The sequence below is a fragment of the Neoarius graeffei genome, chromosome 5 (assembly GCF_027579695.1).
Source record: "Neoarius graeffei isolate fNeoGra1 chromosome 5, fNeoGra1.pri, whole genome shotgun sequence".
NCBI lineage: Eukaryota > Metazoa > Chordata > Actinopteri > Siluriformes > Ariidae > Neoarius > Neoarius graeffei.
This window is the reverse complement of record NC_083573.1, coordinates 12836289-12858928: the sequence shown is the minus strand read 5'-3', so window position 1 is coordinate 12858928 and position 22640 is coordinate 12836289. Positions and strand designations below refer to the sequence as shown.

Here is a 22640-nt window from a genome sequence, read left to right as displayed (position 1 = left end):
GGTAAACACAGTGCATTCAGTGAGGTTTGCACCGCCCTCCTTTTATTTCTGACTCTTCCTGTCACCGTTGCAACCTCTGAGCGCTCATTCGTATGCCCTTCAAATAATGTGCGCAGTATAGGCTATTGATGTTTTATTATGAGCCATGTACAGTATCCTAATGTTTTTTGTTTCTGAGTTACATGTTCGTTTGAAGGACTTGATGTACTAAATAACATAGTTGCACCCGGTAGTGTTGAAATTGGTAAACACCGCAGTTGCGGACATTTTGTAGCCTAAAATGATGTTATGATAAGCTTTAATAAAGGGCCCGGTCATTTGCCCCGCCCCCGGCCCGGCTCTGACTTGTTCCGCCACTGTCACTGATGTCACTGTTTGCGCTGCTTAACGACATCACGTGACGTCCACCCACTTTCGCTAACTCCACCCAATGTGTCCACCCACTTCCAGCCAGCACGGTTCAGCGCGGTTGTAGTCGAAATGCAACTCCAACAGCCCCGCTCAGCTCGACTCAGCACAGCACGGCTCAGCCGCGTTTGTAGTGGAAAAGCGGCATTTCTGCACCTAAGTATCTCCTATTCCCCTCTGAAAATGAGTAATAACTATAGAAATAGGAGGATATTGTAATATATAGGTTTAGACTATCCTGGTACTCAACCCAGAAATGAAAATAAAGGGTTTTGCTGCATGCACTGACTGCCATTCGCAACCATAAAACCACATTCTAGGTACTGGTCACAAGATGGTGCCATTATGTGATTTGACCTCCATTCTGTTCCTGGCATCCTGGAATTGGAAAATGAAGAGGCGTGCTATATTTAAATAATCTTGGCTGGCTTTGAGTGGTATATCAGATATATTCCATTCAGCTAGCATGATACTTAACAAGTCGAAGACGAGTAGCTGAATGGAATATGTCTGATATACCACGAAAAAAGCCATTATTATTATTATTATTATTATTATTATTATTATTATTATTATACATACACATTCAGTGGAACAATTATAGATTTTACAAAAAGTTAAGAACAGGTGGTAACTTACCAATATTGAATGCTAATTCTGATCAAATGTAATTCAATGTTCTGTCAATCCAATGTACATGTACAAAGTCAAAGTTCTAACAGTAAAAATGGTACAAGTCCAAAAAGCCTGAACAACAACCCAACTTATCTACAAGCTATATACAGGTTGACAGTTCAAGTTCAAAGTTACTTTTGGTAGGAGTTAATTGTTACATTGCAGTTGTTCAAAACAAAATGGCTTTTCTGAGTGAAGTCCACGAGTGAAGTCCTCTTGTAAAAGTCTCCATCACTTTTCCTCACCTCCAAGTAGAACTTTGACAATATTTCCGCTATTGCTCTCTTCCAGTTTTTCGATGTCCGTTGGTATGTTTTTCTCTTGTAAATATGCGTGAAGAATATAGAATGAAGTTTTGGTAGACTTTGGGGTGTTCAGCATGTCTTTCTCTTTCAAAATTCTCTCTAAATCTTCTGCTTTTAACGAAGCAAACCTTGAGGCCATGTTTGTTTACAAATTGTCACAGTCATTCACTAGCGCAGAAGTTGTACATCTCCGACATGTCTCTTTTCCAGTTTTTCGATGTCTGTTGGTATGTTTTTCTCTTGTAAATATGCGTGAAAAATATATAATGAAGTTTTGGTAGCCTTTCAGGTGCTCAGTGTGTCTTTAGTTTCAGTTTATTTATTTAGTGCTTAAACCTAGCACTGGATTAGCCTACAAAGAAATGATGGTGTGCATCATTTCTTTGTAGGCTAAGTTTTGTCATTGTAGGACAAGTTTTGTCATTGGATCTTCGCATGAGCTCCATTGTGTGACTTCGTGTTGTCTTGACAATATGCAATATTATAACAATATTGCAGACTCATTCTCCATTGGGGAGAGTGGCGTAATACATGGAGGATAAGCGATACGATAACAATATTGCCTGCAATCAATAAACCCGCTAATAATGTTCAATATTATGCATTTTTTGTTGTTGTTTTTGTTGTAAAATTAAATATTTCTCTGAATTGACTGTTTCCAGTGTTTTCATTTCAAATCTAATTTTGCCCTTTAAATTTTGCCCCTTGCATATTTGACAAGGTAAAAAACAGCAAATTTAATAATGTTGAATTGTGTCTAAATAAGCCCTAGATGCCACCCACCAGAATGCACCATTTGAAGTCTCTAATTTCAAAATTTTCCAGGGTAGCATGCCCCCAGACCCTCTTAGCAGCAAGCCCTATGGGCCCCTTTGGGACCCTCTGGACCAGTCCAGCCCTTCTGGTCATCAGTAGCACTGCTCTGATATTTTGCTCTGGGGAAAGCCCTGATTAGGTTTATAACAATCTTGATAATAAACATGAGATCTTTATTGGTGTCAAATATCTACTTCATGACGAAATTCTGATTTGACTTTTTTTTTTTTACTTTGGTTGAATTTGGTTTTCTGCATTACCCACGATGTCAGCTGACATTGATACAGTCAGTTGACTGATGGTGGTGCAGTGAGATTGATCCCTTTCACCATCTTTATTGAATGAGAATGATGCAGCGGTGCTTTAGACATTTAGTCTCTCCAGCTCTCTCACTTCCTTGTCTGTACCCTTTGCTTATCCCTTTGTGTTTGAGATCATTAAATGGCATTTTAACTGCATCAGCACTGTCTCAGAAGTGCCAAACACATCAGAGATATTTCAGTGTCAACATATTTATTGTGTTGCAGGTTGGAGGTTTTCTGTCAAGTTCAGTTAAGCAGTAAGACGAGTAGAGAATGCCATTGTTAAAGCCAGACTCACTGTTATTAATATCTCATCTCATCTCATTATCTCTAGCCGCTTTATCCTGTTCTACAGGGTCACAGGCAAGCTGGAGCCTATCCCAGCTGACTACGGGCGAAAGGCGGGGTACACCCTGGACAAGTCGCCAGGTCATCACAGGGCTGACACATAGACAACCATTCACACTCACATTCACACCTACGGTCAATTTAGAGTCACCAGTTAACCTAACCTGCATGTCTTTGGACTGTGGGGGAAACCGGAGCACCCGGAGGAAACCCACGCGGACACGGGGAGAACATGCAAACTCCGCACAGAAAGGCCCTCACCGGCCACGGGGCTCGAACCCGGACCTTCTTGCTGTGAGGCGACAGCGCTAACCACTACACCACCGTGCCGCCTCTTACTTAAATATATTACTTATTAATATTTTTAAATTGTATTTGAGTTTTTTTTTTTATTTTAAGCCAGACTTCTTGGTATCCAGCTGTATGTATGATATATTTTTTTTTTTTGCTTTACCTTTTTATGATTTCATTTTTATGCAGTGTTAATTTTACTGTTTTTATTTAAAACCAACTTGACATTGATATTTTACCATTTTTAAAATATTTTTTCTTTGACAAAATGTAATTAATTTTTTTATTTACCTTTCTGTCTGTATATATATTAGATCAAACTTTTTTTGCCTTACCTTTTTTTACCATTTGATTTTTATGCAGAATCAACCTTAGTACGTTTTATACGTTTTTTAAAATAATTTAGTTTTTGCTTAATATTTTACCTGTTCCCATTTATTTATTAATTTACTTTTTATTTATTATTCTCTATCTATCTATCTATCTATCTATCTATCTATCTATCTATCTATCTATCTATCTATCTATCTATCTATCTATCTATTTCTTGAATAAACTTTCTGATTGAATCAATGAATAAATTAATAATTACTCAAAAATAAAATATCAATAAAAATAAAAGCCCTATATTTTTTCCCACTTTCAGGCATGCACACTGGCACGACGCAATGCAGACGTGTTCATGAAGTACCTGCACAGGAACAGTGTCAACATGCCGGGCATGCTGGCACAGATCAAAGCTCCAGAACAACAAGTCAAGAGTAAGTGCTTTTTACACACACACACACACACACACACACACACACACACACACACACACACACACACGAAATGGGTGCAGTGAATAAGATCAGTTAATAAAAAGTGTGTGTGTGTGTGTGTGTGTGTAGATATCCTGAATGAGCTGCTGCAGAGGGAGAACAGAGTACTTCACTTCTGGACAATGAGGAAAAGGAGGCTCGACCAGTGCCAGCAGTATGTGGTGTTTGAGCGCAGTGCAAAGCAGGTCAGCAACACACTCTCACTCACTCTCACACACACACACACACACACACACACACACACACACACACACACACACGTGTACTAATGGTGCCAAATTATAACACACATCAACTAAATACTGAAACTTTCGATGTAGCGCTTGTTGGTGCAGTTTCTGTTGCTACAGTAACGCTTTTTTCTTGTTGTTATTGGCAAATTAATAGTAGCATTTCTTCTCATCACCTTCCCGTATGTGCTAAATATTTTTAACATAAAAAAACACACCAGTAATAATCTTCTTCTTGATTGTCCCTCGGTCTTGAGGAAGATGTGGCTGTACAGCTATCTGTGTGTGCAGGAGTGGCATGTTATGGCGTGTTACAAAAAATAAAGAAGAAATCTGAGTCCTTGTCTCCAATTTACGAGTCCGAATGCAGTTAATGCACGAGTCTGAGTCCAAGTCCGAATCATCAGTGCTCAAGTCCAAGTCAAGTCATGAGTCCTTAAAATTAGGGCACGAGTCGGACTCGAGTCCGAGTCCTGGACTCGAGTACTACAAGCCTGGTACTTGCTGGTAATAATGCTGCCCTGTGGCATCATTCACGAGTGTCATGAAAGCATGCCACTGCAGTCTGTCTTGTCCAGCATCAAGTTTGATGTCACACCATTTCAGACTGTCTTTCAGAGTATCCTTAAAGCATTTACGGGGTGACCCCATTTCCTCTGCCCCGTGCCAGCTCTCCAAGAAGAAGCTGTTTGGGAATACGATTGGCCTCCATCCTGATGACATGGCCTGACCAACGGAGCCTCGTTTTCAGTAGAATCATCTCAATTGGGACCAACTTGGTGCCATCATAGACTTATGCCGAGGAAGGAGTGAAGAGCACGTTGATGGAACTTTTCGAGTTGTTTCAGGTTTTGTTGGTAGAGAGTCCAAGCTTCACAACCATACAGGAGTGACGTGAGGATGACAGCATTGTACACCTTGAGTTTGGTTCATAGGGTAACATTGTGATTGTTCTGTACCCTGTGGCTCAGTCTTCCCAGAGCTTGACTTGATGATTGACTGCTTGAGGGATGATCCGTCATCCACAGTAAGCTGACCGGTGAGCAGTGTTTGGGGTACATTTTCTAACCCCCTCCCTCTTTGAGAGTAGGCAGTGCTATCTGAAAAAAGGCTTCCCTGTTACACGAGATGTTGCCAAATGCCTTTGTTGCTGCGGAGTCAGAGACAAGCAACCAAAGTCCAAAGCCGCCCATGTTCATGACTACAAAGACCAGTGATCATCTTCACCTGTCACTTTGCCACTCTCCCATCGCCGCAGGACTTGAGGAGAGGAACAAAGATAGGCTGCACACAGAACCTGTGCAGGAAGTTATTTATTGCGGTAGGGTCGTTGCAACCGCGAGTTGGCCTAGTGGTTAGGGTGTCCACCTCTTGATCGGGAGATCACAAGTTCTACTTGTGGTTGGGTCATACCAAAGACCATCATAAAAATGGTACCTACTGCCGTCTGGCAAGGCACACTGCAATACAGATGCGAGTGGGGAAGTCAAACTCTCGCGGTTACCAGAGGACCAGCCCCCCACTGTAACCCTAGCTGTATTGGTGAGAGGCCAAGGGCTACGGAAACAGAGATCGGCGTTGCCCAAGGCGCAGGAAGGACTTGAAAAAAGGGTCGTTGCATGGGGCAATCCCACTCTCTGTCTTGGAAGCCTGGTTCCAGTGGTACGGAGAAACGTCACAACTTCTTAGAAGCTTCTTTGACTGCAGTGGATGGCCATAATGTCTTCTTTGCTCCGCCACGCTGTTCGTATTCCACAATGCGCTGCTGCATCGCCTTCTTAGCCATTGAATTAGATTCAAGAAGATAGTAGTACATCTCAAACAAATCAGTTATTTATGCTTTTGTGTCCCGTTTTTTGGAAGGAGTCTCCAGTGTCAGAGGGAACAGTCAGAGATAAAACTGCAAAGGATTTTCCACATTGTGATTTCTCAATAACAGTGTGTGTTCATTTCTGTCTCATTAATTTTGATAGAATGAGGGAACGACTGCTCAATTTGAACGATAAAAAATTTTGAAAAAATAAACATTAGCACTTTGATTGCCTGCAAAAATTCAGATAAGAATGAATTAGTAGGCAAATATGTTGAGATAAGATAAAATAAATTTATTGATCTCCCCATTACTGATTCGCATGATTATTCCGAATGTACATTCACTGCAAATTTGTCTTAATTTAACAAAAGTTTCAGTCACAAAGCCACTTTTTTTTTTATTTCATTGTGCTCACAATTCAGCTTACTGTGGCCATTAAATACTGAAATAAAAAAAAATGTAGGTTATGATATTCTACATTTTTACCACCTGTTTTGAGAAATGCAACAATTTATAATGTAGGTCCAAAGTTCACTTGTGTACAAAAGCAAATTTTCCCATGTGTAGAGAAAAACAAAATGTCAGAGCGTGTTGCTGAACCAACCGAGGACGAAATAAAAACTGTACTCGAAAACAAAACCCCCAAAAATAAAAAAAGCAATAAAATATGGAATAAAAGTATTTGTTGGGAAGAACATGTCTTTTTTTTTTTTTTCAAGAATTATTATTCTTATAGTATTTTCCACAAATTGCAAATCCACAAATTAAAAAAAAAAAAATGCTGTTTCTCAAAATCCAGTGAATATGGATACAGTAAAACAGTTATTCCACTCAGTGGGCGGGACAGTGGTGTAGTGGTTAGCACTGCCGCCTCACAGCAAGAAGGGTTCTGGGTTCGAGCCCAGCGGCCGACGGGGGCCTTTCTGTGTGGAGTTTGCATGTTCTCCCCGTGTCTGTGTGGGTTTCCTCTGGGTGCTCCAGTTTCCCCCACAGTCCAAAGGCATGCAGGTTAGGCTAATTGGTGGCTCTAAATTGACCGTAGGTGTGAATGTGATTTGTGAATGGTTGTCTCTGTTTGTCAGCCCTGTGATGATCTGGCAACTTGTCCAGGGTGTTCCCCGCATCTTGCCCATAGTCAGCTGGGATAGACTCCAGCTTGCCCACGACCCTGCAGAGGATAAGCGGTCACGGATATGGATGGAATGGAGTTATTCCACTCAATCTTATGGTACATGGCTTATAGCCAACTCGGCGCAACACGCCTCATCGGCTATCAGCTCATGTATGACTCGATTTCGTGGAATAACTGTTTATATATGTTTCACGATAGAAATGTTATGGAAATATAGTAATTAGGGATCGCAGAGATCCGGGAATAGGCATGTTCTGCACAGGAATCATTTCCACCACAGCTACAATTACAGGCCCTGTTCTTAAAGCATGGATAATTATAGTTGAGGAGATTCTCTCCGATCTGAACACGCGCGCGCACACACACACACACACACACACACACACACACACACTCCTGCCTGTTTACATCGTTGAACTTCTACTCTTCTGACTAAGGTGGGGTTTACATTAGACCGTATCAGCGGATCATCAGATTAACATTTTTAAAAATGATTAGCGTGCACACAACAACGCCAATACACGATTCGCGTGCACACAGCAACGCCAATACACGGATACGCTAATCACATGACTAATTCGACACGTAAGTTGAAATGTGTCAGTGCGGCTCATCGCTTCCTCCTCAGCGGCTGCGCTCCAAATCACTCCGCCCTGAACAGCGAGTGCCCTCTGGAGGGTGCGCACTCCGGCCCTGCGCAGCTCACAGAGCGCGCGAGTGTAGTGCACGAGCAGTGATTCGGGACTGAGCCGCTGTGCGCAAGTCACTTACCACTTGCAAGTGGAAGGATGGCAAGCCTAAAGACCATCATAACTACACAATGGGCAGTATTTGCATCAGTATTTGCAGTATTTTCATACTTTTATACTCTTTAATGAAAGGTGATACAAGGCGGAAGTCCGCGCCGTTTTTCAGCAGTCGCGTCACATGACCAACGCCAGTGAATCAGGAAGGTGGATGTCACAGTGACGTTGTCCAATGATGACGCCAGCTAGAGCTCAGCACAGCGTATCCGCGTATTCTCAATGTTTACACAGCACCGGATCAGACACGATCTGGATTGAATACGTGGACCCTGGCGGATTCCTGTTTCCCAGCGTTTCCAGGCGTTTTAATGTAAACGGACAGTGCATCCGCGAAGAAAACGAGACAGATACGGTCTGATGTAAACTTGGCCTAAGAATTGATTCGTACTTCATTGGATCATAGTCTGTTTTATTGGCCAAGTATGATCTCACTAATAAGGAATTTCTTCCCGCCCGCATATACACTATACTCTTTATTCTCATAGTGTTTGTAACTGCTTATAGTTTATTATTGTTGTGGGGTTTTTTTTCTGGTTAGCTAGAATTGCAGTTTGTTGATTTATTTTTGACAATTTATTTGTTCATTCATTGCTTTCTTTTGGAAGGAGTCTCCAATGTCAGGATTTTGTTCCATGTTATTCTGGGAAAGTATTCAGGACAGGAATTTTTTTTGGTCATATTATGTATTTTTCCTTGATAATGTAGCTGAAATTTCAATGTTCCCCTCTTTCTGATTAATTATTTCTCCAAGTTTTATTGAAAAATTTTAGCTCCTTTTTTCTTTTTGAAGGAGTCTCCAGTTTCAGCACTTTAACAGTTTGAGGGGTTTTATTTATTTATTTATTTATTTATTTTTAAAGTTTAGTCCATCCAGTTGTATACAAGTAGCAAACTTCCCTGCAAGTGACTTGCATGATAGGTGTGTCTGATGAAATAACGATGGGAAGTAGCTACATGGTACGGTAGGTGTGTGTAACAAGCTGGGAAGTAAAGATGTGATGTAATAAATGTATACTGATATAGTGAGATAGCTAAAGCAAAAACATGTATATTATGTTTGGTTAGAATCGTACTGCTGACCTGGAATCTTCACAGGATTGTATTTAGTTTGTGAGTTCCCTCTACTGGACAACTAAAAATCTCTCTCTTTCTCACACTCACACACATACTTTTCTCTGTTTTAGGCTCTAGAGTGGATCCATGATACAGGCGAGTTCTACTTGTCTACACACACATCGACGGGCTCCAGCATCCACCACACACAGGAGCTGCTGAAGGAGCATGAGGAGTTTCAGATCACAGCCAAGGTGTGTGTGAATGTACTTACAGCCCCATTTCCAGAAAAGTTGGGATATTTTCCAAAATGCAATAAAAAACTAATTATCTGTGATTTGTTAATTTGTGTGAACCTTTATTTAACTGACAAAGGTACAAAGAAAATATTTTCAATAGTTTTACTGACCAACTTAATTGTATTTTGTAAATATAAGTGAAGTTAGAATTTGATGCCTACAACACACACAAAAAAAGTTGGGACAGAGGCACTATTACCATTGCATTACATCACCTTTCCTTTAATAACACTTTTTAATCATATGGGATCTGAGGATACTAATTGTTGCAGTTTTGCAATTGGAATTTTTGTCCATTCTTGCTTGATACAAGACTTCAGGTGCTCAACAGTCCGTGGTCGCGGTTATCTGATTCTTCTCTTTATGATGCGCCATACATTCTCAATAGGAGACAGATCTGGACTGGCAGCACGCCAGTCAAGCGCATGTACTCTGTCATGAAGCCATGCTGTTGTAGCCCATACAGAATGAGGTCTGGCATTGTCCTGCTCAAATAAGCATGGACTTCCTGGAACGAGACGTTGCCTTGATGAATAAGTCTCTTGAAAATCCCAATATACGCCCCAATATCTCTGTGGTGCCATGTGCACTGATGCCCTCCATACCACTGCAGATGCTGGCTTTTGCACCTTTCTCAGACAACAAACTGGATGGTCGTGTTCACCTTTGGCACTGAGAACTTGATGTCTGGTTTTCCCAAAAACAAGCTGAAAAGTGGACTCATCTGACCACAGCACACGTTTCCACTGTCTTTTGGTCCATTTGAGATGAGTTCAAGCCCAGAAAAATCGGTGGCATTTCTACATAGAATGGCTTCCTCCTTGCGTAATACAGTTTCAGGTTGCATTTCTGGATGCAGCGCCAGACTGTGTTAAGTGACAATGGTTTTCTGAAGTACTCCTGAGCCCATGTGGCTATATTTGTCACATGAGCATGACTGTTTCTCAGGCAGTGCCACCTGAGGGTTCGGCGGTCACACACATTCAACAGTGGTTTCTGACCTTACCCTTTACGCACTGAGATGTCTCTGAATTCCCTGAAACATTTCACATTGTTATGTACTGTCAATTTTGAAAGACCTAAAATTATGTTCATTTTGAACTGACTAATAGTTCTTTCTCAAATTTTGGCACAAAGGGCTGAGCCATGACCCATCCTTGCTTGCAAAGACTGAGCCTTTGGTGCATGCTCCTTTTACACCCAATCATGTTACCTTCACCAATTAACCTGGTTATTGTGGAATCTTCCAAAATGCTGTTACTTGAATATCCTATTTAATATCCTATTATTGAATCCTATTGAATATCCTATTAAGTTGGTCAGTAAAATGATTGAAAATCTTTTCTTTGTATTTTTCTTAGTTAAATAAAGATTCACACACACACACACACACACACACATATATATACTTTTTGCATTTTGGAAAATATCCCAACTTTTCTGGAAATGGGGTTGGATTAGTCAGGCCAATTATTTCAGCTTTATTATCCCAGTCATTAAAGGTATTGCTTTCAGTTGATGCTGAATATACCAATAGTTGGCAAATCGCTGTGTTACAAGAGGAACAAAACAATTCAGGATGTCCTGCTATGAAAACTTTTGCTCAGTCAGATAACCAAAATGAAGCTAGTTCCGTCAGAACACTGATTTGTAATATTAAAGTGAATGTAACGCCTCTAAACCCCACTTTTTTCCTTGTACAAAGCAACAATCATTATGTTGATTGACCATGTGTGTTTGAACCATAGCTGATCCAAAAGGCCATAAATTAACGGAAAATCAATAAGATCAGACGATTTTCACGAAATCTGCCGAGACCGAACTGGAAGATCCTGAAGGGGTGTGTGATGTCACACGTGTAACAATCCAGGTTGTTCCCATGTGCACCATATGGAATCAGGTTTTGAAGAGAATTCTGATCGTGACTGAGATTCTTATATGTCGGATGAAAGGGCAGAAGATTATCAAGGATATTCCGGAGTAAAAGGTTATCTTTTCGAGCCCCCAAGACGAGAAACTGCCAGTTCACGACAGTCTTCCTCTGTCATGTGTGCGAGATGGAGAGATAGATAGATCAAGAAAGACAGAGATGTACAGAATGTGGTGGTTACCTTTCATGTTTTCCTGAAAAAAACTAAAAACAAATCGAGTCTTGCAATATTGCAATCTGAGAGCGTTTAACAGGTTTCCGTTAATAATTAATGACGATTGCATGCATGCGCATTTTTCTTCCTGTTAAAGTGCATCAGATATGATAAGATCAGATGTCGTGAGCGTGTAAATGTTGCTCATAATTCTGCGTCTGGTGCACTCTGTGTTTGTGTGATAATAGAGGAATTGACGAACTGTCCAAATGTCAGCTCAAATGTCATTTATGTTTTCGGCTAATCTTATTGATTTTCCATCAATGGGTTTCTTTTTTGCTCCAATAATTCCCATGTGGTCGTTCTGGTGGTGATGAACACTTGAAGAATCAGATTTATTATTAGTAGACGACACGAGATCTGCCCACTTCGTTTGCACAAACCTCACCCACTGTCGCTTTAGATTTGTGTTTTTTCTTGGAAATTCGTGAACTGAATATCCTGTTGTATAGGAATTTGAACATCCAAACACAATGCAGCGCTTTCCCATCATTATTTTTGTAAGATTCCTACAACAGTATCCAATTTCAGCAAGTAAACAAGCACAGAGTCAAATGAACCGAAATGACCCAGATAACCGGGGTTCCATGCGTGACGTCATGCGAGATTAGCCCTGGAGCAAGGCTGCCTTTTTCCAGGATCCGGAAGCCACAATTTAGCAATAGTTTTGTGCTTGATAATAAAACAACAAATAATTTATATTACTTTTTCCCCTGCTTTATTCATTAATTTTGGTTGTTACTAATGATATATATTCATTTTAAAGCATGACAAAAAGGCATTACATACACTTTAAACATTGTACATGCATGCCTTTAGACATAAAGATATGAAATTGGAATGGGGCCAACATCAAAACAGGAAGATCCATAAATATAAAGGAAATAAAAATGATAGATTCACAAAACTTGAAATTGAAAGATCTTGCAATGAGACAAGGGAACAGAGGGGGAGAAGTAGATTTAAAAAAAAAAAAGGCAAAGTGAAACACAGAACAGGTGAACACATTAGGGTAGTAAGTCAGAGATAAGACTAGGGGGCAGAAACCAAAACAAATATGCATGGCAATGGTAAACACAAGCACATGACATGACAAATGAATGAAAAAGCAAGCAATGATCAAATCAAATCAAGGGTGCTCTGGTTTCCCCCACAGTCCAAAGACATGCAGGTTAGGTTAACTGGTGACTCTAAATTGACCGTAGGTGTGAATGTGAGTGTGAATGGTTGTCTGTGTCTATGTGTCAGCCCTGTGATGACCTGGCGACTTGTCCAGGGTGTACCCCGCCTTTCGCCCGTAGTCAGCTGGGATACAGTGGTGCTTGAAAGTTTGTGAACCCTTTAGAATTTTCTATATTTCTGCATAAATATAACCTAAAACATCTTCAGATTTTCACACAAGTCCTAAAAGTAGATAAAGAGAACCCAGTTAAACAAATGAGACAAAAATATTATACTTGGTCATTTATTTATTGAGGAAAATGATCCGATATTACATATCTGTGAGTGGCAAAAGTATGTGAACCTCTAGGATTAGCAGTTAATTTGAAGGTGAAATTAGAGTCAGGTGTTTTCAATCAATGGGATGACAATCAGGTGTGAGGGGGCACCCTGTTTTATTTAAAGAACAAGGATCTATCAAAGTCTGATCTTCACAACACATGTTTGTGGAAGTGTATCATGGCACGAACAGAAGAGATTCCTGAGGACCTCAGAAAAAGCGTTGTTGATGCTCATCAGGCTGGAAAAGGTTACAAAACCATCTCTAAAGAGTTTGGACTCCACCAATCCACAGTCAGACAGATTGTGTACAAATGGAGGAAATCCAAGACCATTGTTACCCTCCCCAGGAGTGGTCGACCAACAAAGATCACTCCAAGAGCGAGGTGTGTAATAGTCGGTGAGGTCACAAAGGAACCCAGGGTAACTTCTAAGCAACTGAAGGCCTCTCTCACATTGGCTAATGTTGAATGAGTCCACCATCAGGAGAACACTGAACAACAATGGTGTGCATGGCAGGGTTGCAAGGAGAAAGCCACTGTTCTCCAAAAAGAACATTGCTGCTCATGTGCAGTTTGCTAAAGATCACGTGGACAAGCCAGAAGGCTATTGGAAAAATGTTTTGTGGACGGATGAGACCAAAATAGAACTTTTTGGTTTAAATGAGAAGCGTTCTGTTTGGAGAAAGGAAAACACTGTATTCCAGCATTAGAACCTTATCCCATCTGTGAAACATGGTGCATCTGGGCCAGGACGGCTTGTCATCATTGATGGAACAATGAATTCTGAATTATACCAGTGAATTCTAAAGGAAAATGTCAGGACATCTGTCCATGAACTGAATCTCAAGAGAAGGTGGGTCATGCAGCAAGACAATGACCCTAAGCACACAAGTCGTTCTACCAAGGAATGGTTAAAGAAGAATAAAGTTAATGTTTTGGAATGGCCAAGTCAAAGTACTGACCTTGATCCAATCAAAATGTTGTGGAAGGACCTGAAGCGAGCAGTTCATGTGAGGAAACCCACCAACATCCCAAAGTTGAAGCTGTTCTGTATGGAGGAATGGGCTAAAATTCCTCTAAGGACTGATCAACAGTGACCGGAAATGTTTAGTTGCAGTTATTGCTGCACAAGGGGGTCAAACCAGATACTGAAAGCAAAGGTTCACATACTTTTGCCACTCACAGATATGTAATATTGGATCATTTTCCTCAATAAATAAATGACCAAGTATAATATTTTTGTCTCATTTGTTTAACTGGGTTCTCTTTATCTACTTTTAGGACTTGTGTGAAAATCTGATGATGTTTTAGGTCATATTTATGCAGAAATATAGAAAATTCTAAAGGGTTCACAAACTTTCAAGCACCACTGTAGGCTCCAGCTTGCATGCGACCCTGTAGAACAGGATAAAGCGGCTAGAGATAATGAGATAATGAGATGAGATGAGATGATCAAATTAACGTTTAAATAATTAACGGGATTTTGATTTTTTTTTTTAGTTGTGGTTGGTGGAAAGCAGGCTGAACAGTAGAGTTCACTCGTGCTCAGAAATCAGAGCTTGTCTTTCACTCTTGTCTCATTCTACTCCTGTCTGTAGCAAACCAAAGAGCGGGTGAAGCTGTTGATCCAGCTGGCAGATGGCTTTTGTGAAAAGGGCCACTCCCATGCGGGCGAGATCAAGAAATGGGTGGTATCAGTGGACAAGCGCTACCGTGACTTTTCACTCCGTATGGACAAATACCGCTGCTGTCTGGAAAAAGCACTGGGGATATCCTCTGATTCCAACAAGGTGATTTGTGTGTGTGTGTGTGTGTGTGTGTGTGTGTGTGTGTGTGTGTGTGTGTGTGTGTGTGAGAGCGCGCGCGCGCATATATCTGGAAAGATGTGCATTTTCATTGTTAATGACATAACCCATGAAACGGAAAGTGTATGTAGATTATGTCTTGGTGCCTGCTGTAGCAAATAATGCATTCAACTTATTTCATTTTATTTTTACAATATGCATATAAACATATGTTATGTGTCCTCAGAGTAAAGACTTGCAGCTGGACATCATTTCGGCGAGTGCGCCTGGAGCTGAGGTCAGGCTCCGAGACGCCAATCATGAGCTCAATGAGGAGAAGCGCAAGTCTGCTCGGCGAAAAGAGTACATCTGCTTTAACACACACACACACACACACACACACACCAAGAACCCAATAAGTCCTGAAATAGACACACTACCATATCCGCTGAAAGGCACCCGGACGTGGATATGTATAATTTTCATTTCCCGTCAAAGCTAACCACAGCAGTTCAGCTCTTATAAATTGCACAGCCATTCCCAGAGCTATTGTACTGTGTTTTCTAAAGACACTTGCACAGTTGTCTCACAAATCTGGTGTGTCTGTTGTGCAATTGTGTCTCCTGTGTAGGTTCATAATGGCCGAGCTGATTCAGACAGAGAAGGCCTATGTCAGAGATCTGCGCGAGTGCATGGACGTGAGTACGGCTGCATTCTCAGAAAAGGACTATCGTGTCTGTTTTGTTTTTTGTTTTTTTTAAAAAGCTGGCATGTTCCATTTATCAAGCAAATACAACCCCGATTCCCAAAAAAGTTGGGACACTGTGTAAAGCATAAATAAAAACAGAATGTAATAATTTGCAAATCTTGGAAACCCTATATTACATTGAAAATAGTACAAAGGCAATGTATCAAATGTTGAAACTGAGAAATTTAATTGTTTTTTGAAAAATATATGCTCATTTTGAATCTGATGTCAGGAACACATTTCAGAAAATTTGGGACAGGGGCAACAAAAGACTGAAAAAGTTATGTAATGCTAAAAAAAACCCAACAACCCTAATTTGGTTAACTGGCAACAGGTCAGTAACATGATTGGGTATAAAAAGAGCACCCCATAGAGGCGGAGTCTCTCAGAAGTACAGATGGGGAGGGCTTCACTGCTCAGTGAAAGATTGCGTGGGCAAACAGTGCAACAATTTAAGAAAAATGTTCCTCAATGTAAAACTGCAAAGAATTTGGGGATCACATCATCTATGGTCCATAATATCATTAAAAGATTCAGAGAATCTGGAGAAATCTCTGTATGCAAGAGACAAGGCTGAAAACTGACACTGGATGCCTGTGATCTTCAGGCCCTCAGGAGACACTGCATTAAAAGCAGACACGTGTCTGTAGTGGAAATCACTGTATGGGCTCAGGAACACTTCAGAAAACCATCATCTGTGAAAACAGTTCATTACTGCATCCACAAATGCAAGATAAAAACAGATATAAACAATATCCAGAAACACCGCTAACTTCTCTGGGCCTGAGCTCTTTTACGATGGACTGAGGCAAAGTGGAAAATTGTCCCGAGGTCTGACGAATCAAAAGTAGAAATTCCTTTTCGAAATCATGGACACCACGTCCTCCAGGCTAAAGAGGAGAGGGACCATCCTGCATGTTATCAGTGCGCAGTTCAACAGCCAGCATCTGTGATGGTATGAAGGTGCATTGGTGCACATGACATGGGTAGCTTGTACATCTGGGAAGGCATCATAATACTGAATGATATATACATGTTTCAGAGCAATATGCTGCCATCCAGACAAAATCTTTTTCAGGGAAGGCCTTCCTTCTTTCAGCAAGACAATGCCAAGCCGCTTTCTGCACATATTAAAACTGCATGGCTCTGTAGTAAAAGAGTCCAGGTGCTAAACTGGCCTACCTGCAGTCCAGATCTGTCTCCCATTTAAAGCATTTGGTGCATTATGAAGCGCAAAATACGATAGAGACCCTGAACTGTTGAGCAACTGAAATTGTATATCAGGCAAGAACAGGGTAACATTTCTCTTTCAAAACTACTGTACAGCGATTGGTTTTCTCAGTTCCCAAACATTTACAGAGTGTTGTTAAAAGTAGAGGTGATGCAGCACAGTGGGATACATGGCCCTGTCCCATTTTTTTTTTTTTTAAATCTGTTGCTGACATCAAATTCAAAATGAGCATATATTTTTCAAAAAACAATAAAATTTCTTAGTTTCAACATTTGATATGTTGTCTTTGTACTATTTTGATTGAAATATAGGGTTTCCGTGATTTGCAAATTATCGCATTTTGTTTTTATTAACACAGTGTCCCAACTTTTTTGGAATTGGGGTTGAAGACATCCAACCTCAACTCTATTACGGTACTCAACCTTGTTGGCTAGGGACTTGGGGCTCATCTTGCAGGATCTTGTTTTCCAATGAACTGAAGTAACAAGAACTAGCATAATCTACCCTCTTACCATAAAAAAAAAAAAAAAAAACTTATCAATGCATTCATTTGCATACATCATGGGATTTGGAAAAAATTCTGGCATACTCCACCTTCCTAGCAAAAAAGAAAACTTACATAATCCAGAAAAAGAACTATGATACTCCTGCCTTGCTTTTAAAGAAACTCGTACTGTCATCCTGTTATCTAAAAGACCATCAGATTTTTTGTTTCGCAAAAGGACTAGTGTCGGCTTGCAAATGAGCTAGCTTACTCTAGCTTCTTTAAATTTTGCCCTTTTAGCAAAAGTACCATTATAGTCTACCCTGTTATTCAAAGAAGTAGTAGAGGCATTAGTCTATCAAAAAGGATGAGAAACAATATTAGCGTACTCCATCTTGTTTGCAAAAATACTAGCATGCCAGGAAAATGACTATAGTACTCCTGCTTTGTTTTCAAAGAAGCTAGCTGTTAATCAGAATGTATTTTCCTCGCAAAAGAGTTAGGGTACTCCAGACATTTAGCCACAGTAGGAGCTTCATCTATTGTTGCTTGTTGTCCAAAGAACTAGATACCTTTGTCTTCCAAAAAAAAAAAAAATATATATATATATATATATATATATATATATATATATACACGAGTATATTCAGGCATGTCAAGAGAAAGGACTGTGATACTCTGTTTTATTGTAAAAGGTGCTCGTAAACACCCTGATGAAATGAAAAACCACCAGACTCAAATTGGCGAGCAAAAGGACGAGCATACTTCGCTTCAAGCTAGCAAATGAGCTTGGTCAGTCCAGCCTCTTAGCCAAAGTAGCAGTATAGTCTACAGTACATTGTTGTCCAAAGAACTGTGCATGGACATACTTCAGCATAATGAGAAAAATCCTAACATATTCCACCATGCTACCACAAACGGGCCTGGAGATCGGGCCTGGAGATCATGAGTTCTACTCATAGTCGGGTCATACCAAAGACCATCGTAAAAATGGTACTTACTGCCATCTGGCAAGGCATGCTGCAATACAGATGCGAGGAGGGAGTCAAAATCTCATGGTTACCAGAGGACCAGCCCCCCTCTGTAACTCTAGTTATGTAATAGGCAAGAGGCTGAGGGCTGTAGTCAAGTCAAGTCAACTTTATTTGAAAATTAAAGACTTTAAACATGAGCTAATTTTATCCCTAATTTATCCCCAATGTGCAAGCCTGTGGCGAAGGTGGCAAGGAAGAACTGCCTCAGACGTCATAAGGAAGAAACCTCGAGAGGAACCAGACTCAAAAGGGATCCCATCCTCATATAGAAATGGAGATTGGCCCTGCCCAATGTGCCTTAAGGGCCTGATTAGTATTAGGATGGGATTCTGCCTGGGAAGACCAGGTCTTGTCATGGGAGGGACTTTGACTCCACCTTGTTAGCAAAGAACGAGCATATCCCATCATGCCAGGAAAAGGACAACGATACTCTTTGTGTTCGGAAAAATACTTACATATTCCAGCATACAAGGAAAAGGACAATGCTTTTTCAAGGTGCTCATAAATTCCATGCTATTACAGTATATGAAATATTTTGAGAGTCACTTTGGCGAGCAAAATGACAGGCTGAAGAACTGATTTTGAACATTTTCTACCCTCAAGGTGTTGATGTCCATAATATCTAGCATACTCCACCTTGATGATAATAATAATAATATTGCATTTTAGGGGAAGCCATGATCTAAAGATTAGAGAAGCATCTTTGGGACAAAAAGGTTGCCGGTTTGAGTCCCTGGACCAGCAGTAATGGCTGAAGTGCCCTTGAGCAAGGCATCTGACCCCCAACTGCTCCCCAGGCTTCTCTGAATATGTTATACTGTACGTCTCTCTGGATAAGAGCATTTGCTAAATATCATTAATGTAATTTTATTTATAAGTGCCTTTCAAGGCACTCGACCACGATTTGGCCTAGTGGTTAGCGTGTCCGCCTCTCGACCGGGAGATTGCAAGTTCTGCTCGCGGTCAGGTAAAACCAAAGACCATCATAAAAATGTTACCTACTGCCGTCTGGCAAGGCATGCTTCGATATAGATGCATGTGGGGAAGTTAAACTCTCACGGTTACCAGAGGACTAGTGCCCCACTGTAACCCTAGCTGTATAGGTGAGAGGCTGAGGGCTATCAAAACGGAGATCGGCGCTGCACCCATACGCCTTAAAGTTGGTTAGTACTGGGACAGGAGATTGCCTGGGAAGACCAGATTCTGGTGTGAGAGGGACTTTGACTTGACTTCAAGGCACTCAAGGACACCTTACAATACACAATAAAAACCAACATACAATGCCTAAAATACAAAAATAAAATTGCAAAAGTCAGCACTGGAGTCAGACAGAATAGACAAGTTTAAAAAGGTGTGTTTTAAGGCGGGATTTAAAGTTTAGAAGAGAATCAGTATTATGAATGTAGTATTGTTAGACATCAATCTATGCAAAATTACCCACAAAACCCCACCTGATTGCATGGAAATTCACATGTTTTAGCCTGTTGTTAAAAGTCCTAGCAAAAAGTGCAGCATCCTCTTCCATCCAGGAAGACAGTTTTGGTCCCTTTTTACTTGACTCTCTTGAGAAAAAAGGAAAGCGTTTGGTGGAAAGAGAGCGAGAAATAAATTGTCATAAACGCACAAACATAGCAAGAAGATACATTTTGGTGCACTGTTGCAGACATATCTTTGGGAGATGACGAGCGGTGTGGAGGAGATTCCACCAGGGATTGTCAACAAAGAGCACATCATATTCGGCAACATGCAGGACCTCTATGAGTTCCACCATAAGTAAGTGTCCTTAAAAGCTGAAGTGCACCCTTGGTTTAAATTTTTACTTAAACAGTTTTAACCCCTTCGTTTGATTATTCTCTTCCAGCATTTTCCTGAAAGAGCTGGAGAAATACGAGCAGCTGCCTGAAGATGTTGGTCATTGCTTTGTTACGTGGGTGAGTGTTTGGTGGGAGAGTTCAGACACACCTTGTGGGATCGATTGGCGTGAGACCAGTTTGTCCTAAGGATTACCATACTGCTCTGGAATTTGAGTCCTCAGAGAATCAGAACATATGACTAAATAACTAAACACTTTGTGGTAGACTGTGATAGGAAAGTAATCAATGACAAGTTGGGGATACCACCCTGATATCGATTATTTTCCTAACAGCATATCCTGAAGAGTTTTTTTCATCTTATACCACATGACAAGTTTTAATTTACAACCCCAAATCAGAAAAAGTTGGGACAGTATGGAAAAAGCAAATAAAAAAAGAAGAAAGCAGTGATTTCTAAATTTACTTTGATTTGTATTTCATCGCAGACAGTATGAATGCAAGATATTTCATGTTTTGTTAATATACATCCAGGCGGCACGGTGGTGTAGTGGTTAGCACTGTCGCTTCACAGCAAGAAGGTTCTGGGTTCGAGCCCAGTGGCCGACAAGGGCCTTTCTGTGTGGAGTTTGCATGTTCTTCCCGTGTCTTCGTGGGTTTCCTCCGGGTGCTCTGGTTTCCCCGACAGTCCAAAGACATGCAGGTTAGGCTAATCAGTGGCTCTAAATTGACCGTAGGTGTGAGTGTGAATGGTTGTTTGTTTCTATGTGTCAGCCCTGCAATGATCTGGTGACTTGTCCAGGGTGCACCCTGCCTCTTGCCCATAGTCAGCTGGGATAGGCTCCAGCTTGCCTACGACCCAACACAGGATAAGCAGCTACAGATAATGGATGAATGGATGGAATATACATCCATTCCTATGTTTCAGGCCTGCAGTACATTCCAAAAACAGTTGGGACAGGGGCAATTTAGGGTTAGTAATGAGGTAAAACAGTAAGACGATGATGTGATTTGAAACAGGTGATTGTCAGGTGACAGGCCTAGTCTTTGAGGAGAAAAGATGGGTTGAGGATCTCCAGTTTGTCAACAAATGCATAATTATTGAAATGTTTAAAAACGATGTTCTTCAAAGAAAGATATGAAGAGATTTGGATATTTCACCCTGTACAATGCATAATATCATTAAACAATTCAAGGAATCTGGAGGAATTTCAGTGTGTAAAGGGCAAGGGCTCAAGCCTAAGTTGAACACCCATGATCTCTGATCCCTCACACGGCACTGCATCAAGAACTGTCATTCATCTCCAGCTGATATAACCACATGGGCTCAGGATTACTCTGGAAAACCTTTGTCAGGCACTATAATACAAAGTTACATCCATGAATGCCAGTTAAAACTTTACTGTGCAAAAAGGAAGCCTTGTGTTATCTGTGTTCAGAAGCACCATTAACTTCTCTGGGCTTGGAGGCATCTGGAATGGACCATCACACAGTGGAAATGTGTATTTTGGTCAGACGAATCAATATTCCAGGTCTTTTTTGGAAGAAATGGACGCCGTCTGCTCTGGACCAAAGACGAAAAGGATCATCCAGACTGTTACCAGGAACAAATCCAAAAGCCAGGGTGTGTCATGGTATGGGGTTGTGTCAGTGCCCTTGGAAAAGGTAACTTACACTTCTGTGATGGGGCGTTAATGCAGAAAAGTACACTGAGATTTTGGAGCAACGTATCCTGCCTTCAAGGCAACATCTTTTCCAGGGATATTTCAACAAGACAATGCAAAACCACATTCTACACACATTACAAAGGCATGGCTGTGGAAGAAGAGGGTGCCTGTCCCCTCTGTCCCCAATAGAGAATGTGTGGTGAATTTTGAAACAAAAAATATGACAATGACGGCCCCGTACTGTTGCACAAGTTAAGACTTGTTTGCAAGAAGAATGGGACAAAATAACACCTGAAACGCTTCATCACTTGGTGTCATCAGTTCCTAAACATCTTTTAAGTGTTGTGAGAAGGAACGGCAACATTACAAAGTGGTAAATACTTTACCATCCCAACTTTTTTGAAATGTATTGCAAGAATCAAAATTGAAAATTGTGTTTATTTAAGAAAAAGAGATAAAACATCAAATAATGTGCAATACAGGTCAAAGATTATTTACAAATCATCGTCTTCAGTTTGAATTTCTATTTCAACATACCGTCCCAACTTTTTCTGCTTTGCGGTTGTATTAAAGAATCATAGGTTTATAGTTACATTAAATATTATGGAATGTCTCCAAAACAAGGTACTTCCTATGATACTTCCTGTTACAGCAGCGATAAACAGTCATTCGCTCTCCAGTCTCTATTTTTTCTCTTTTTTGAAGTTAAAATACAAAAAAGCTTATAATGTTACCGGGAAATGGAAAAGCCTTTTTGGTCCTGCAAAATTTACAGCATTAACTCTGTTTTTTAAAATCCGTTTATAAAGAGTGTATGCCATACAAATGCCAGTGTACACTGTGAACAATAATGCATTCAAAGTGCATTAATGTACGTAAACCTGTGATTTGAGTTGCAGCCGAAACTACTGACTAAGTTGCTCTTATAGAAAATTA

The 22640-nt window shown here is 40.6% G+C and overlaps 1 protein-coding gene across 5 annotated transcripts in view; it reads left to right on the top strand.

The window, feature by feature from the left end:
• Positions 1-22640, top strand: part of LOC132886516 (triple functional domain protein-like) — a 340453-nt gene that overhangs the window by 208422 nt on the left and 109391 nt on the right. For all 5 annotated transcript variants that reach the window (XR_009654705.1, XM_060921223.1, XM_060921224.1 and 2 more), the window contains 8 exons: positions 3792-3906; positions 4036-4151; positions 9132-9254; positions 14544-14735; positions 14977-15092; positions 15361-15427; positions 19890-19999; positions 20088-20157. Coding sequence is in view for 4 of the 5 variants with exons in the window: in XM_060921223.1 (XP_060777206.1) it covers positions 3792-3906; positions 4036-4151; positions 9132-9254; positions 14544-14735; positions 14977-15092; positions 15361-15427; positions 19890-19999; positions 20088-20157 (909 nt within the window). In the remaining variant the exon portion in view is untranslated. The remainder of the gene's footprint in view (positions 1-3791; positions 3907-4035; positions 4152-9131; positions 9255-14543; positions 14736-14976; positions 15093-15360; positions 15428-19889; positions 20000-20087; positions 20158-22640) is intronic.